Here is a 15,306-nt window from a genome sequence, read left to right on the forward strand (position 1 = left end):
TGTTTTCTTTTAGACGTTTCATTACCCAAACTAAGTAACATCATCAGTACTAATAAGGAATGGGAATTGCTCTCAGTTTATATTCTAATGCAGGGGTGTCAAACTCAATTTCATTGAGGGCCGCATCAGCATTGCAGTTGCCCTCAGGGGGCCGGGTGGGTGTGGCCAGGGTGGGTGTGGCCTACTGGGTGGGCGTGGCCAGCTCTACATCGTTCGCATCAAGGGTGCCTATGGGGGCCTGGGCAGGAGTGGGACAGATCTGACGGTCTCTGGCAGAAGGAGGGTCTCTGGGCCAGGCCCAAGGCAGTGGGGGCCGTTCCCTCCCTGTTTCCAGGATGGCTTCGCGGGCCACATGAAACCACTTCATGGGCCGGATCTGGCCCCCGGGCCTTGTGTTTGACATGTCTGTTCTAATGGCTTGCCCTGTCAGTATTTGGGAGGTGGTCTTGGAGGTTCTTTGGTTGTGTTGTTTACTGTTGGTTTGTTTAGCAGTCTCTTAATTGGGGTATTGTTTACTTTATTGTTGGTCTGATGTTAGTCATGGATGCTTATCCTGCCAATGTGGATGGCTGCAGAGTCCTTAATGCTGTCGCTTATTTCAAGAACTTCTTGCCATAGTGAATGGCAGTTCTCAGTGCATCACTTACTTTTGAGGGAACATCTTACCTGATATTCTCCCTGTTAGTACAGGTGTGGCAGAGATATGGGATTTCCTTATGCTGAGTTATTTTCTGACACATTAAAAGAAAAAAAGGGAGGAAATTTTATAATGCCACTTCATTATTGACTTTATTTTTAAAAGGAAAGGAGAAGATAGAATCCTTTTTAGATAGTCACATGCATTTTACCATTCAGTGGCAAAAGGGAAATAAAATATAGAATTGTTCATAACACAGCTTGCATCTCAAAAAGTTGTTCCTTCGGACTTCTGGATGGCAAGGCGTCGCCGGAGGCAGCCATTCTTAGGCTGTCAGCCTCGCGGTTCCATAGAGCCACCAAAAACAGCAACGATCAGCTGTTTTGGCAGCTCGGAAGCCCCCTCCTCGGGAGAAGAGGAGGGGGTGAGCGCCCAGGTAGGGGTAGAGCTCTCCGGGGCCACCAGAACTTAAAGTTTTGGCGGCTGAAGGATTGAGCCCCCCCGAAGCCTGGGCATGCTCCGGACTTCGAGGCGCTTCTGCTCCGGGCTTTTTGGAGCAGAACAGGGCGTCCGCAACCATCCCTGCTAGCAAGAAAGAACTTTGGAGAACGAGGACGCAGGCAGAGCGATATAGGAGATTTAGGTGAAAATGGTCTTTTGATCTTTAACTCAATGGACTTTGCTGAGCTTGAAAGTGGAAGTGCGTAGCAAACAATAGTGGGTGAAAATGGCGGCTATATCTTCTAAAGTTCCTGCTCTGGTGCAGCAGTCTTTGTTGCAAGCCTTATTGCCCCCTGCACCCGTATTTGCATCAGCCCTTACAGTTAAAGATTTGCAGAATGTGCTGCAAGAGATTATGGAAAAGCAATTGCAACAATTTGCTGAGATAATGGATAAAAAGTTGGAGGAGAAGTTAACAGAAAAACTAGCTGAGGTTGTGGATGAAAAGATTACAGAGAAACTAACAGAAATAAGAGCAGACATTTTATCTGCATTTCAAGGCATGGCTACATGTATTGAGAATTTGGATGAAAGAGTGGAAGATCTCAGTCAAAATGATACTAGGCTGGAAGTAAAAATGACAGAAACTGAAAATGTGGTAGAGAAAATTGATTGTGATTTGACCTCGGTACAGTATTATCAGATGGAGTTTGCTGTAAGGATTAGAGGCTTAAAAGAAAATTCTAAAGAAAATTTGAAGAAAATAGTTTCTGAGGCTCTGGAAGGGGTGCTGGCGCGAACCAGCAGATGAAATAATGGAAGATATAGATAAAATTTTCCGTGTTAATTCGTGGATTGCAAGACAAAGGAAATTACCCAGAGATGTGGTGGTTTATTTTACAAAGAGAGTGATTAGAAATGAAGTTATTCAAGCCTCCTACAACATTGAATTTGTAATTGCTGAGCAATAAGTCTTGATTTTAAAAGAGATCCCTCCAAGAATTTTAAGAAAAAGGAAGGAATTTGCTTTTTTGACACAGGAATTGAGACGACGTGATATCAAGTTTAGATGGGAGATACCAGTGGGTATGGTGGTGACCTATGAAGGTATGAGGCATCGTCTTACTACGGTGATTCAGGCACGTGATTTTTACAGTAATGTTTTAAAAGTAGCCCCCATACCACTTTTGGAATCTACAAAGAAGAAAGGTGAGAGAGAGTCTCAACGACACAGAGAGAATCTACAAGGTGCTGAAGGAACAATGCAGACAGATGAGAAAGTTACAGGAGTGGATCAAATTTCAGTGTCACTGGAGGAGGCCAGAAATTGGAAGAGGCGTGCTGCTTCTAGACGAACGAGACAAGCCTGAAGATTTAGTTGCAGAACTGAAGGAGATAATAATGTAATAAGGATTATAAAGGGTGGTTCTAGAAGAGTAAACGGGAATTGAAATTGTTAGAAGGGTTAAATATTTGGGGATATATTTTTCACCCTCAAATGTAGAGTTATATAAAATAATTATGTTTTGTAATATTTAATTGTAGGTCAGGTATTTCACCAATCTTTTGCATTCTGTACGCCCTTTGGATACGTGAACTTTAATTCCTTGAATTCTTAGCAGTTGTGATACTGCTTGTGATAGGAGTTAATACACTTGAGAGGTGTCTGCATTGCAGAAGATGTTATTACATTTTGCACCCATTTCTGTTCTTAATGTTGTGTGGGGCTGACTCCAAAGCTTATTGCATGATAACGTATTTTTTTTTATTTCTGTCTCATTCTGTACAGGTTGTTCCATTTGGAGTTTACTTTCCACCGCTCATTCGGTTAGAAACTTATGAGTTCAAAAGCCAGAGGAAATTTGTCAGAATGCAACATGATATAACATCTTTCTTTCATTTGATTTTCCTCCTTCCCTGCACTGTGGCAGGACTTCATCAAGAACAGTATCAAAAGAGAAGCTTCTAATTTATGAAGGGTCATGGGCTTTTGCTCTGCCAGATTTCATCTCTCCCACAGACTCAAGCTATTGATGCTCATTACCCTCTGCGTCTTATTGATAGGCTGGGCTACCTCCACTTACCTGGTGGATACTTTACATGAAACTCCAGCAGCAAAGGGCATGGTTGGAAGTTTTAGGAAGCCAACCACTATTAAGGAGGAACGAAAGGAGAATTTAGAGATAAAGGCCCTGCTTACTGAGAAACTACCCACAGCAAGGCCTCTCTGTCCCTCTCTGTCTCCCTATCTGCGTAAGTCAATTTACATTTTATTCTTTCTGGAAAAAAGGGAGGAGTTAAGGCCTTGAGTTTTTAAAAAAACCACCTTCAAGTTTAGTCTTTACTGGTATGATGAAAATGCTAAAAGCCCAAAATGTTCTTTTGAACATGTTGGTCATCTTCCATCTGCTGGTAATATATTCTTGGGTCTGATGGAAAGTCTCTTAAGCAGAGGTGGGCAATTAATTTTCTCAAGGGGCCACATGAAAAACTGGGGCAGTGGTAGAGGGCCACCATTGCCTCCCCTGCTGCCACCTCCCCATCCAACACTGCCATCCTTGCCACCACACTGATGCACACACACACACCGATGCTCCCCCTTGAAACTGCCAATGCCATGTCCCCCAATGCCACCAATACAGCTGGTTACACCAGGTCCGCCAATGGGCCAGGTGCAGCCCATGGATTGTAAAACACCCAGGTCTGTTATTTAAATACTTGGGTCATATAGCAAAGCTGCTATTGTTCATCTTAAATTCCTTAATTAATGTGACCCAAGGCTTTTTAATATCTGTGTTACTTCCTGTAAAATGTCAGTGAAATCCAAAATTTCCTCCATGATCTAAACATTTCTTTAAAAAAATATTTATTTTTATTTATTAGCTCCCAAATGGACATCCCTCATAATATCAAAGCATCCCCATTGATGGGATTCGCCCATCAAAAAGCAATTACCAATCTAATTTAGCAATGTATAGATACAGCTTTAATGAAAAATTCTAACCTTCACATATTCTGTTGCTTTTGCAGTTTTTTCTTTTGGATTTGAATTATAAAATGCTAGGCTGGAATTAAATTTGTGCCGTATTTTAAGTATAATAGTTGGAATTAAGAAGCAAAAGCCCCAGGAACATAGGGGTGGAACATCATATTGTAGCTATTTATTTATTTATTTAGCAGTGTTTCCTCCAATCCTGAAAGATTCAGGGCAATGAACCACAAAGCATATAGACATAAATACAGCAACCATGAAAACAGTACAGTTCAATCATAAAAATGCCTGTGAATGACATTCATAACCTTTGGAAAATCCAGATTTAAAAGCTAGTGAAATGCAAGAAGTAACAGGGCCAAATACACCTCTGGGGGAGTCATTTGCCAAAGTATGTGGCAGTACATGGAGAAAGCCTGTTAGTCTGTTACCTTGCTCCTTTTACATGTGTTGATCATTCTTCCAGTTGTCTACAGTTGGCCAGCTTGAGTTTTAATTGACCCACTATCTGAATTTGAACAAAGTCTTCCCTGCTCCATCTTCTGCTTGATTGGGGAGCCTGTGGTTAGTTTCCATTTATAGCTTATCTTTATTCAAAGACCCTAAAATCCTGTGCATAAATCCCTTCTAATTTATCCTCTCAAAAACAACCCTGTGAGTTCACTGAGTGGAAATGGCTCAAAGTCAATGTGCTTTATGGTCTAATGGGAAGATAAAACCACATCTTCCTGGTCTAAGTCAGGTACCTTAACCACTGTAGGATATACACTCTTAAAAGACTGCATTGGGCAAGATATTGCATGAAGAACATTAAAGTTTAGTGCAATTGGTCAACCTAGACAATGTCATTTGTTAAATTGAGCAGTTGTGGTTTGCAAACCATGTTTTATATTTTTAGCACTATCCATTAACCAGGGTGTTATGATTTACTCCAAAGAAGTCAAGCTCTAGCAAAAATGTAAAACCAATCATTGCCTACCCCATTCTGTCCCCAGCAAAATTGTGGGTAGCTTACCAGAAGTATCAATTGTTTATGTGGCATTTACTGTAATGGAGCTGAATTTCAAAACTGGAAACTGTAAACCTCCTCCCTACCCTTTTTATGATTCTATAACAGTTGACAGTTTGTCAACAGTGTGACAAACTACCTTACTTTCAGAGGAGGAGTTTAAACAGAGATTGGATAGCCATTTGTGTGATAGTAATATTGGGCAAAGTATCAGACTAGAAGATCTCCATCCCTTCCCCACCCCTTAAAGTCTTTGATTCTATCATCCCCAGTCACTTCCAAGGGCTCTGAAGTCTTACTATAGTGAGAGTTGCGAACATAAGACTTGCCTTTTCCTATAGGAGGCCCCAGCAAGCTCACTTTCAGAACATCTCTTACTCTGGAAGAACTGCAAAAACAGAATCCTTTGGTAGCCAAGGGGCGCCATAGGCCAAAAGATTGCATAGCTCAGCAACGGGTGGCTATATTGATTCCACACCGCAATCGAGAGAAGCATCTGCTGTACCTGTTGGAGAATCTTCATCCATTCTTGCAGAGGCAGCAGCTGGATTATGGCCTTTATGTCATCCACCAGGTGAGTCCGTATAGAATGAGAAAAGCAAAAGCCTCCCTCAAATCAAGTAACTTCTGGTGACTTCATGGATATGTCCAGGCAGTTTGTTCGGCAACAATAGGGAAGTGGTTTGCATTCTTTGGTGATGGATTTTTAAAATGTAATTTAATTTTTTATTGTTTGACTTTCCAGACTAACCTGAGGTTATTTTCTGATGGTCTCCCATCCAATATTAACTAGGTCTGACATGGTTTGTTCAACCAAGAACTGAATGCTACTAATGCCCTGAAATACTTTTTGGTGCCCTTTGCTTATTGTTTTTGATTGTGTAATTTTTTTCAGCTAACTAGAAATACATTGGTTCAGGGAAGTCGAATATTATTTCTATAGCTCTATTTACAAAACCAATCCAGGGTATTAGCAGTCCTGAGATGTCTTTGTACGTGTCAATATTAAAGGAGTTTTGCTTTTGCTGCAAGAGCTTAAAGCAGATTGAACACATTAAACAGAGTAGGTGGCAAATTAAGTTTATGCACCATTGGTAGAGTATTATTGTTTTCTAAATTGCAAGTCCTGAAATATATATTGTCTTCATTGCCTGTTTGCCCCCTACTCATGGCTTGGTGTCTGACTTCTTTTCCTATAGTTATCACTTCTTGCACTCACATTTTTTGAAGACTGAGACTTTTTTTCTTCTTGAATAAAAGTTCTTGCCTTTAATTCTATGAAATTAAAAGCATTGCAGCACAAGAAGCAATAAAGCTGTACATTAATTAATGTATTTATGGCCAATGTTTTCCTGTTGGAGGATTTTTATCTCTTATTAATAAAGAGCTGTTAGTTCAATTTCAAAAATACTAAAGTAAAACCCAACGTTAGAACATCCAATTTGTCACCACCATATGTGGCTTGCTAAAAACAAACCCTTTCTTACCATACAGCAAGAAACAAATAAATTGGGTATCATAACTTGCCCCCTAGACTTGCAAAAACAACTCTTCACATTGGATGGCATAAAAGTATAATACAGAAAAAAAGCATTTGCTGAGCTTTGTTTGTTCAGTCATTTTTATTAGAAGAGGAGCCAAATGGAAATGATCAAGTAATACACCAGTGCATTTAATAGTTCTTGGGATACTAGAATTAGCACCTACTAATTGTGTTATAAATTGATACTAAACAGACTCTGGCAATCAAGCATTGATGCTCTGTGTTTATTCTCTGTGAAGCCATTCAACTGGAAAATCTGAAGCGAAGGACATGGTTGGCTTAAGAGGCGCTATGAAGCATGGTATCCACTAAGCCATTTTGGAGAAGAGAATGTTGGTTCAAGGGAAGACATTTCCTGGTTTGAATCTCTCAGGATCTTTACATGTTCCTCATAGAAAGATACATCAAGTGTTATAACTTTATTATCAATGGTAAATGAAAAAGGTCCTGTAGTTAAGTATAAAGATACCTGCTTAATATGAAGAAGAAGTAGGAACAGTCCCAAGTAAGTTTAGGAATAGCCTTTGCCTGCTAGATGCTGTTTCTAAGGCAACCTGAAGCTTTCCAGCTAGTGCTACCATCATTCATGTACAGGATGGTAGAATTGTTGTCAAAACGACTCTATGGCAGGTTGGGAAAAAATGGCCTAAGGCAGCAATTATGTTCAGAATTCTGTATGAAACTCCTTTGGAGACTACTCTCCTGTTCCCATTTGTTTTATGGTTAGGGAAACCAACTCTCTGCATTAACATTTGCAGATTTTCCCCCCCTGGGATTGAAATACCATCTGTGGACCATGATGCTTCAGTGTTACATCCATGGAGATGAAAATGGGGACAGGGTTTCTTCTTTAAAAAAGCAAAAGCAGCTGACAGTATGGGATTACTATGTCATACTTTGATTTTATAAAATCAATTGCCTATCAAAAAGGTTTGAGGAGACACTTCATCTTTCTTCATTTCCTGTTTAGTTGCTGATGGCTCTACAATAAAGACTCTTAATTCTCTTCTGAGTTTCTGTATTCTTCATAAGAATCGTTGGGTGCTTGCCAGAGCTGTAGGCATTTAAGTTGAGAATAGAATTTACCTTAAAAATATAAGATAAAATTCCATTTGAAAATAATAGTTACAGAAAACTAAGAGTAGCATGACAATATAGTATCAGTTTGTGTGTTTTTTAAATGTTCATCTACAGTTAAATTGTAAGATAAAGGAAAACTATTACAGGCTATTTTAAAACTTAAATTAGAAGATTGAAGCTGCAGTTCTAAACATTAACGAGTAGCTTCCACTTGAGCATGGTGGAATTAATTTCTGGGTATGGCCATTTAGGAAAGAGATTTAAACTTTACTCTTAAACGTTAATTTGGAATTGAAATTGTAATACTGGTCATAAATGCATATTTTACAAATGTTAAATAATTATGCAGTACTACCACTTCCATGCTTGATGGTCCTGTAGTGATCTGGAGACTTAAATTGAAATGTTCACGATGACACAGATATCAGTTGATAATGGTGGCAAAAGATTTAATTGGCAGATTAACTGGTTCACCAGTGAAGTCCTATGAGTGTAGTTCACTCTTTCCACTGTGGGGGCTCTCCATATGTATTAGCATATGGCTACTGGCCTTGTTGGTGCGAATTCTGGGAGAATTGAACACATCTGTGGGTATTGGATTAGATAAACTGTTAAAAAGTTTATGTATACATCTGATCCAAGACTTTTATACTCATCTCCCTGAATTAAGAGGATGGAAATGTGCATAATAATCTGTTTATGTACTGATGTTATTATATTATGTTTTTCTTCCAAGCATACAAATTGTTTCATAATCTGAAATAATAATTGCAGTCCAAGAGACATGGCACAGAAGAAAAAAAGGAGGGAAGAGGAAAAGAAAATAGACAGATTCAATTCTCTTGTCACGTCAGAGAGCCTGACAGAAAATGGCTGGCCTCAAATTTTACTGATCTTAGCCCAGTTGATTAATACTTGGAACTTGAATCCTGAGTCCCCAGATTATGCAAGGGCTGCCAACTCCAGCAGGGAATCATAGAAGACGGAAGCAGAGAAATAGATGGTTATATTGAGAAATGCCTTGACTGCTTTACAGTTTAATCTTGTCTATCTCATATCTAGTGCCTACCAATACAGACTTCTTAGAACTTTACCCTTACTCTTATTTGACCTGGGTCTGCTTGCACTTGGAGTGTGGGGGAACACCCTGACCCCTTTGAATTGGGTGTGTATCAATCACTACAACCTTATCCAATAGGTCTATAATTTGTATTGGTTATTCATTCAATTTATATGGTCACTATCTCTTCATGATGATTCCAATCAGCTAACTGCAGTTGAAAACCAAGAAAATAAACACAATAATAAATACATAATCAGTAGCCAATATAAAAACCACAACCTTCCCATCAACATAGCCATCTCATGTTCCAACCCTCTTGCCAGGTGATCTCTTCAAGGCCTTACGAAAGACCAATCAGGTCAGGATCAGTCTGACATTGCAACCTCCGATGGAAGGAGATGTTTTGGTAGACTTGAGAAGAAGAGTCAAAGGTCCCCCGGGTCTTCTTTGAGGCAGCTGGAGAAATAGAGGTCTTGGTTGTATATCCATGCAGGATGTTGAATGCTTTGACTTTTGAAGGACATTGTGAGAGTGCTTATGTGGACAGAATAATGAGGATAGTATATTTATTGTTTGTAGGCTGGCAATGCCAAGTTTAACAGAGCAAAACTTCTAAATGTGGGATATCTGGAGGCACAGAAAGAAGAGAACTGGGATTGTTTTATTTTCCATGATGTGGACTTGGTGCCAGAGAATGACTTCAACATTTATGTATGTGGCAATCAGCCAAAGCACTTGGTAGTTGGGAGAAATAGCACCGGTTACAGGTAAGAAATAATGTATTACCAGATGTGTTTTTATGCAATTTAATATATCTATCAGTTATATTTTTGACCTTGGTTTTTTAGGCTTTGAAGTAACAAATCTTGCAGCTAAATTTGGAACCTGTCACTTGTTCTCTGAATTACCAGCATATCCAAGTTGAATTAATGTAGAAATTATTGACCTAAAATGAGGATTCACCATTTTCATGCAAATGTTTAGATGCCCCAAACTGTATATTGATTTAATGGACTGCGAGAATAACCTTGAGAGATGAAAGATGAAGAACTGCAACCTAGATAATAGTTTGATAAGAGATATCAAATCCAAAGTAGATTCAGGAATGGTGATGGAGAAAGTGTCTGTGGAACATAAAAGTGGAGGAAGAGGCAACTTACTCCCAAAATTACGTTACCATAACTTAACTCCAAGGGTACTGCCTTGAAGTTCTGACAATTTCACTGAATCCTTATTTTTTTTTCAATTGAATCTCCTTTTTCTGATTGCAATGGTTGATTAATTTTGTGCTATCAAATCAGTGTGGACTCTTAACTAGATAGATTTTCCCAGTGCTTTTTTTGTAAAAGAAAAAGGTGCTGGAACTTACACACGTCATACAACCCGCCTTGCATACCCTACAAGGTTCCATTCAAAAAAGGTGCCGGAACTCCGTTCTGAGCGTTCTATGAGAAAAAAAAGCCCTGGATTTTCCTATGATAATCTGTCCCTAACCTGGGCCTTGAGCTCTTCTGAGGCACCCCCTTTACCACTGTTAAGTCTGTCCAGGTTGTTTCTGGTTGTCCTCGTCTCTTCTCTTCTACCTTTCCCAGCCTCACAGCCTTCTCCTGAGAGCTAGGTCATTGCATAATATGTCTTGAGTAGGACAATTTGAGTTTAGTTATTCGAACCTCAAGTGTGAATTCTGGATCCATTTGCTTGTTTTCTTGCCTGTAATGGTTTCCTCAGGTATCTTCTCTGTCACCAAAGTTCAAAAGTATCAGTGCTTTTTCTATCCTGCTTCTTAAAAGTCCAATTTTCCCTTCCACTCAGTGCTGCAGGGAAAATAATTGCTTGCACTGTTCTCATCTTAAACATATACACATTAGAACATCTGAATATGTTTTCCAAGACCTTCATGGCCGCTGTGCCAAGTGCTAGATACTGGCGTATTTCTTGACTACTTGTTCCTTTACTGTTGATGGTTGATCCTAAAAGGCAGAAACTATGATATTTATCAGTTAAGTCTTTTCATTGTCAATTATAAGGCTCATTGTTATTCGATCTTTTTAATTGTAGTCCCATTTTTTTCATTGTGGTCCTTGACTTTTATTACTAGAGCTTTCAGATCTTTGCTTTTTAACTACCCGAGTAATATTAGCACCATAACACACATTGTCTTCTTTTAAAAACACATGTCTTCTTTCAATCCAAATTCCTTTAATATATATATTCAGCATTTAGATTGAATAAATAAGTGGAAAGTATACAGCCATCTCTCACTCCTTTACCAGCCTGGAGCCAGCCTTTGTCACCGTGTTATCTCCAGATTGTTACTTCCTAACCTATGCATAAGTGTCAACATTTTTAACTGTATTCCTTTTGATTGTTTCAAGTAGTTAAATATGAATTTTTCAAAAGTGACATAATTTTGCATGGGCAACTTAACTCACCCCTGGAATCCTGAGGGAAAAAATATTTTTTCTGGATTTCACAATTACATAGTAAGTGCTAACCACTTTCTAGAACAGGGGTCCCCAACCTTTCTGGATTGGTGGCCTGGTAGGAAAGGGAGGGGCAGACACCTTTATGCATGCATGCGCACACACCCAAATGTAGCTGTGCGGGCATACATGTGAACAGGGCCATGAGCATGTGCACTCTATAAATGGGGCTGCTAGAACCGGTGCGAAGGTTGTGAGGCTTGCGCAGGCATGAGGGTCATGCTGAGGCTAGTGCCAGTGAGAGGGTCGCACCAAGGGTTGCACTGAGGCTAGCGCTGGAGTAAGGGTCACCCCGAGGCTAGTGTTGGTGTGTCATGCTGAGGCTAGCGCTGGTGTGAGGGTCACACTGAGGTTAGCGCAGGCGGGAGAGTCAGGCGAAGGGTCACGCCGAGGCTAGCATCAGTGTGAGGTGGGGGTGAGCATGCGCACGCGCACACTGACCATCCACTTTCATGGCTTGGTGGCCAAGAGGTTGGGGACCTCTCTTCTAGAAGGTGACAGAAATAGAACAGACCTACTTTCTTTCTCCTACTTTTATTTGGTAGCATTTACAGCATCTATTTCTATCTGTGATTTAGGGAGGTTGAACTACAGTGCCAGTGAAATCCGGGTGACAACTTTTTTAGCATAGGAGGAGAAAGTGCCAGGTCAACTGAACTTCCCGTCTCCTAGGAGTTGCTGCCACCTACTGCTCTATCCTGATGTTTGTATTAAAATATGTCTTAAATTTGTACTTGCTCCATTTTGTTTTAAAACAATACAGAAGCAAGGTAATATTGTCTAGCTTCATTTTCCATTGCTAAAGTGTAATCAGCTTTGTTATCTTGAAGAATCATGGATGTGGTGAAATGTGGAACTTAAATGTCCACAATTAGATGTAGAGAAGGTAAAATCTTAATTGATCCACCATATTTTTTTTGTTGGCCAAAGTTAATGTTTTTTTTAAAAAAATCTTTTTTAAAGCAAAGATGGCCTCTAGATTGTCCAGAACAGGATTATGGATAGACCCCACATTCCCTATCTTGTACTTTGATGTTCACTACCCTGTTTCACTTTGACTGTACAGTAGGGTTCTAAGAAATACATGGATACTTCTGCATTCAGTATGAAGAGGACTAGAAAACTCCTAGTTGCTTGCTGAATAGGTTCAGTGGAACAAGTTGTGCTGCTCACATGTCCACCTATTACTTGTCACTGCTGTAAGCAACTTGGTTGTAATTCAATGTTTGAATCTTTCTAGATTGGGGTAAGCAACAATTTGGTGAGAGGCACATTTGAAATTTGGTGGGTACATTCACAAAATGGTTGTTATCATGACCATCGCCCTTCATAAATCACTCATGTAGAGAAGGTGTATAATGGTCAACTATGCAGCATTTCTACTTCCTATCATAAAGTTATGGATATAGCAGGACTTACGAAGATCATCTCAGCCAGGCCTCTGTAATGTGCAGCAAGATCCTTGTGAGACTTTGTTGTCTAGCTTGTTCTGTGCCTCTTATCCCAAATGCTTGTCTGTTTTGTACATTTTATCCTCTTCCCTAAGTAAACATTGTGAAGCCTTGTATGGATAATACAGTTCAAAGGATTGCAATGTAATAAACAGCATTCCAAAGAAATAAGAATAATTGATGTGAAAACATTCACATTAGAAATAGGGGAATTCCATAACAGGCAAAGATAGATGGCTTTGTAAAGAGAAGTGTTTTAAAAATGCAACAAGCAGAGATAAAATATTACAGAGATGGAACACTTGTAGGCAACCGCATGTGGGACAATCTTCATGTAGTAGCAAAAGCAGAATGACTCTTCTGATAATCATAAGTTGCTCACCCCTGATGTAAAGGCAGGAAGAGCAAAAAAAAAAAGGCTTGGATGGTAGAGAGTGCAAGTGGAAAGGAAACAGAATCTCCCACATCAGAAAGAGGAAAAGAGTGACTAGTGAGACTTGAGAGCACTTGAGAGACAGTCCCTGTAGCAGAGACATAAATCCAGGCTTTTTTTGTCAGAACACATGGAAAGGCGGTTCCTTCTAAGCTGCCAGTGTGAGTACAGGTATGGCTGCAGAGCGATTTTGCCCCCCCCCCCAGCTGATCCAGGCTCTGGAAGTGTTTTCTAAGTCTCCAGAGCCCGATTTTTCACCCCCTGTGGCCCATTCTGGGCTCTGGAGACCTGGAAAAGACATCCAGAGCCCAGATCTATGGCCATGGAGCGATTTTACGGCCCCCTGCTGCTTGATCTGGCCTCCAGAGCCCGATTTGGGCAGTTGGGGCCCCTGCAAAATTGCTCCACGGCCATAGATCCAGGCTCCGGAGGCTTGGAAAAGGCTCCAGAGCCCAGATCGGGCCATGGCCCCCCTGCAAAATCACTCTGTGGCCATAGATCTGGGTGGCAGAGGTCTTTTGCAGGCCTCTGGAGCCTGGATCGGGCCCTCAAACTTGCTCCGTGGCCATGGATCTGCGCTCCGAGGCTTGGAAAAGGCCTCCGGATCCTGGATCGGGCCGCGGGATGTGTGTGGACGTGTCCCCTGGCCTCAAATTGGAGTGGCAGCAGGAACTAAGGCACAGAGGAGACAGACTTTTTCCAGGTGAGTGATCTGCACCTTGGAAGCTCCCTAAAGCGGTTTCTTCTTCCCCCCGCCCCGGCTCCGTAAAGGGCTTTCGACTGGAGCCAGAGCTGTGTGTGAGTTCCGGCACCCTTTTTTTTTCCTTTCAAAAAAAGCACTGCATAAATCATTTGGAGAGAGATAGAACTCACAGAGGAACAATGTGCCAAATTGAGAAGAGGAAAAAATATTGGAACAGAATTGCAAGAATGCCACATAGACCACATTGCAGGGCTTTTTTTATAACATTTGTCAGTTACTCGTTATTCTTATTTACCCAGAGACTCAGAACAATATCTAAATTCAACCAGGCTAGGTTGAAATTGTAGAAGAAGCAAGGCAAGAAACTCAACAATACATAGTACCTCATTTTGCACGACTGCTCTGAAGTACTACAATTCCCATCCACTTTTATAACTTCTAACAAGGGGTCAGCTATCTAAATTTGAATTTTTCTCTTGACCTGTATCTGTGTATATACAATTTCTAGTATGTATGATATTACTGTTACAATAAGGAATAAAAGCAATCTGAAATGAGACTTAAGAGGAATGTTTTGTGTTTGGGAAAGGAGCACTCGCTATAATCAGAACGAGCCCCACTGGGCCTGTACATTACCAAAATGGATTCAGCTAAATTGTCGATATCTTTAAAAGAAAGCCCAATCTGTATCAACTCCTTTACTTTTCATTTTGATCTACCAGCTACTGAAGTAGGCAAAGGTGCATAATACTTACACCTTGACTTACATGGTTCTCCATTGGACCAACCATTATTTGAAGTCAGTGGGTATAATCTTAACTTTTTTTTCAGGATAGGGGGAGTCAGAAGTGAATAAATTGAATCATACAGATGAACCGCCTCCTTGATCCAGTGATTTAGTGGATGTTTGTCACACCATTTGGAATTTATCAAGGGGTTTCAAAAGGACTCTTTCCCCAGATTCCCCAAATGGGAGATACGTTAGATGCAGGTGCTTAGTATATGAGTTTAATCCACCAGCTCTGAATGGGTTTATTATAATCCCAATGGGTAGTGAAGAGGCTTGTCATCATTGTCAAAATCACCGTGCAGCGCTAGTTGATATAGTAAAGGCCCAAAACCTTTGGCATATCTTTCTTGGGAAAACTTATAAAAATGGATTGATGTGTATTATTGCTTGTTTGTTTTGAAACTTGGATTTGTGCAAACTTTCTGTTTATGATAAATATGTAAATGCCATTTTTTAAAAAAATAACTTTCCTGCCCCTGCATATGTGTTCATAGGTTGCGTTACCAAGGATACTTTGGCGGTGTAACTGCTCTGACAAGGGAGCAATTTCTGAAGGTCAATGGATTTTCAAACAACTACTGGGGCTGGGGAGGAGAGGACGATGACCTCCGGATCAGGTACATTTCAGTCAAATGCAAAGTGGGTGGCGTGGACTGTGGGTGATGGGAATCTTTCCTGTGG

At 40.4% G+C, this 15,306-nt stretch overlaps 1 protein-coding gene across 2 annotated transcripts in view; it reads left to right on the forward strand.

The window, feature by feature from the left end:
• Positions 1–15,306, forward strand: part of B4GALT4 (beta-1,4-galactosyltransferase 4) — a 29,652-nt gene that overhangs the window by 9,262 nt on the left and 5,084 nt on the right. The window contains exons 1-5 of one of the 2 annotated variants that reach the window (XM_081326433.1): positions 1,874–2,481; positions 2,868–3,331; positions 5,421–5,653; positions 9,345–9,532; positions 15,120–15,242. In XM_081326433.1, the coding sequence (XP_081182559.1) occupies positions 3,061–3,331; positions 5,421–5,653; positions 9,345–9,532; positions 15,120–15,242 (815 nt within the window). In that variant the 5' untranslated portion in view covers positions 1,874–2,481; positions 2,868–3,060. Of the gene's footprint in view, positions 1–1,873; positions 2,482–2,867; positions 3,332–5,420; positions 5,654–9,344; positions 9,533–15,119; positions 15,243–15,306 lie in introns of those variants that run through there. The other variant, XM_081326434.1, reaches the window with a different exon arrangement.

The sequence above is a fragment of the Vipera berus genome, assembly GCF_964194415.1.
Source record: "Vipera berus genome assembly, chromosome: 4".
NCBI classification, from domain to species: Eukaryota; Metazoa; Chordata; class Lepidosauria; order Squamata; family Viperidae; genus Vipera; species Vipera berus.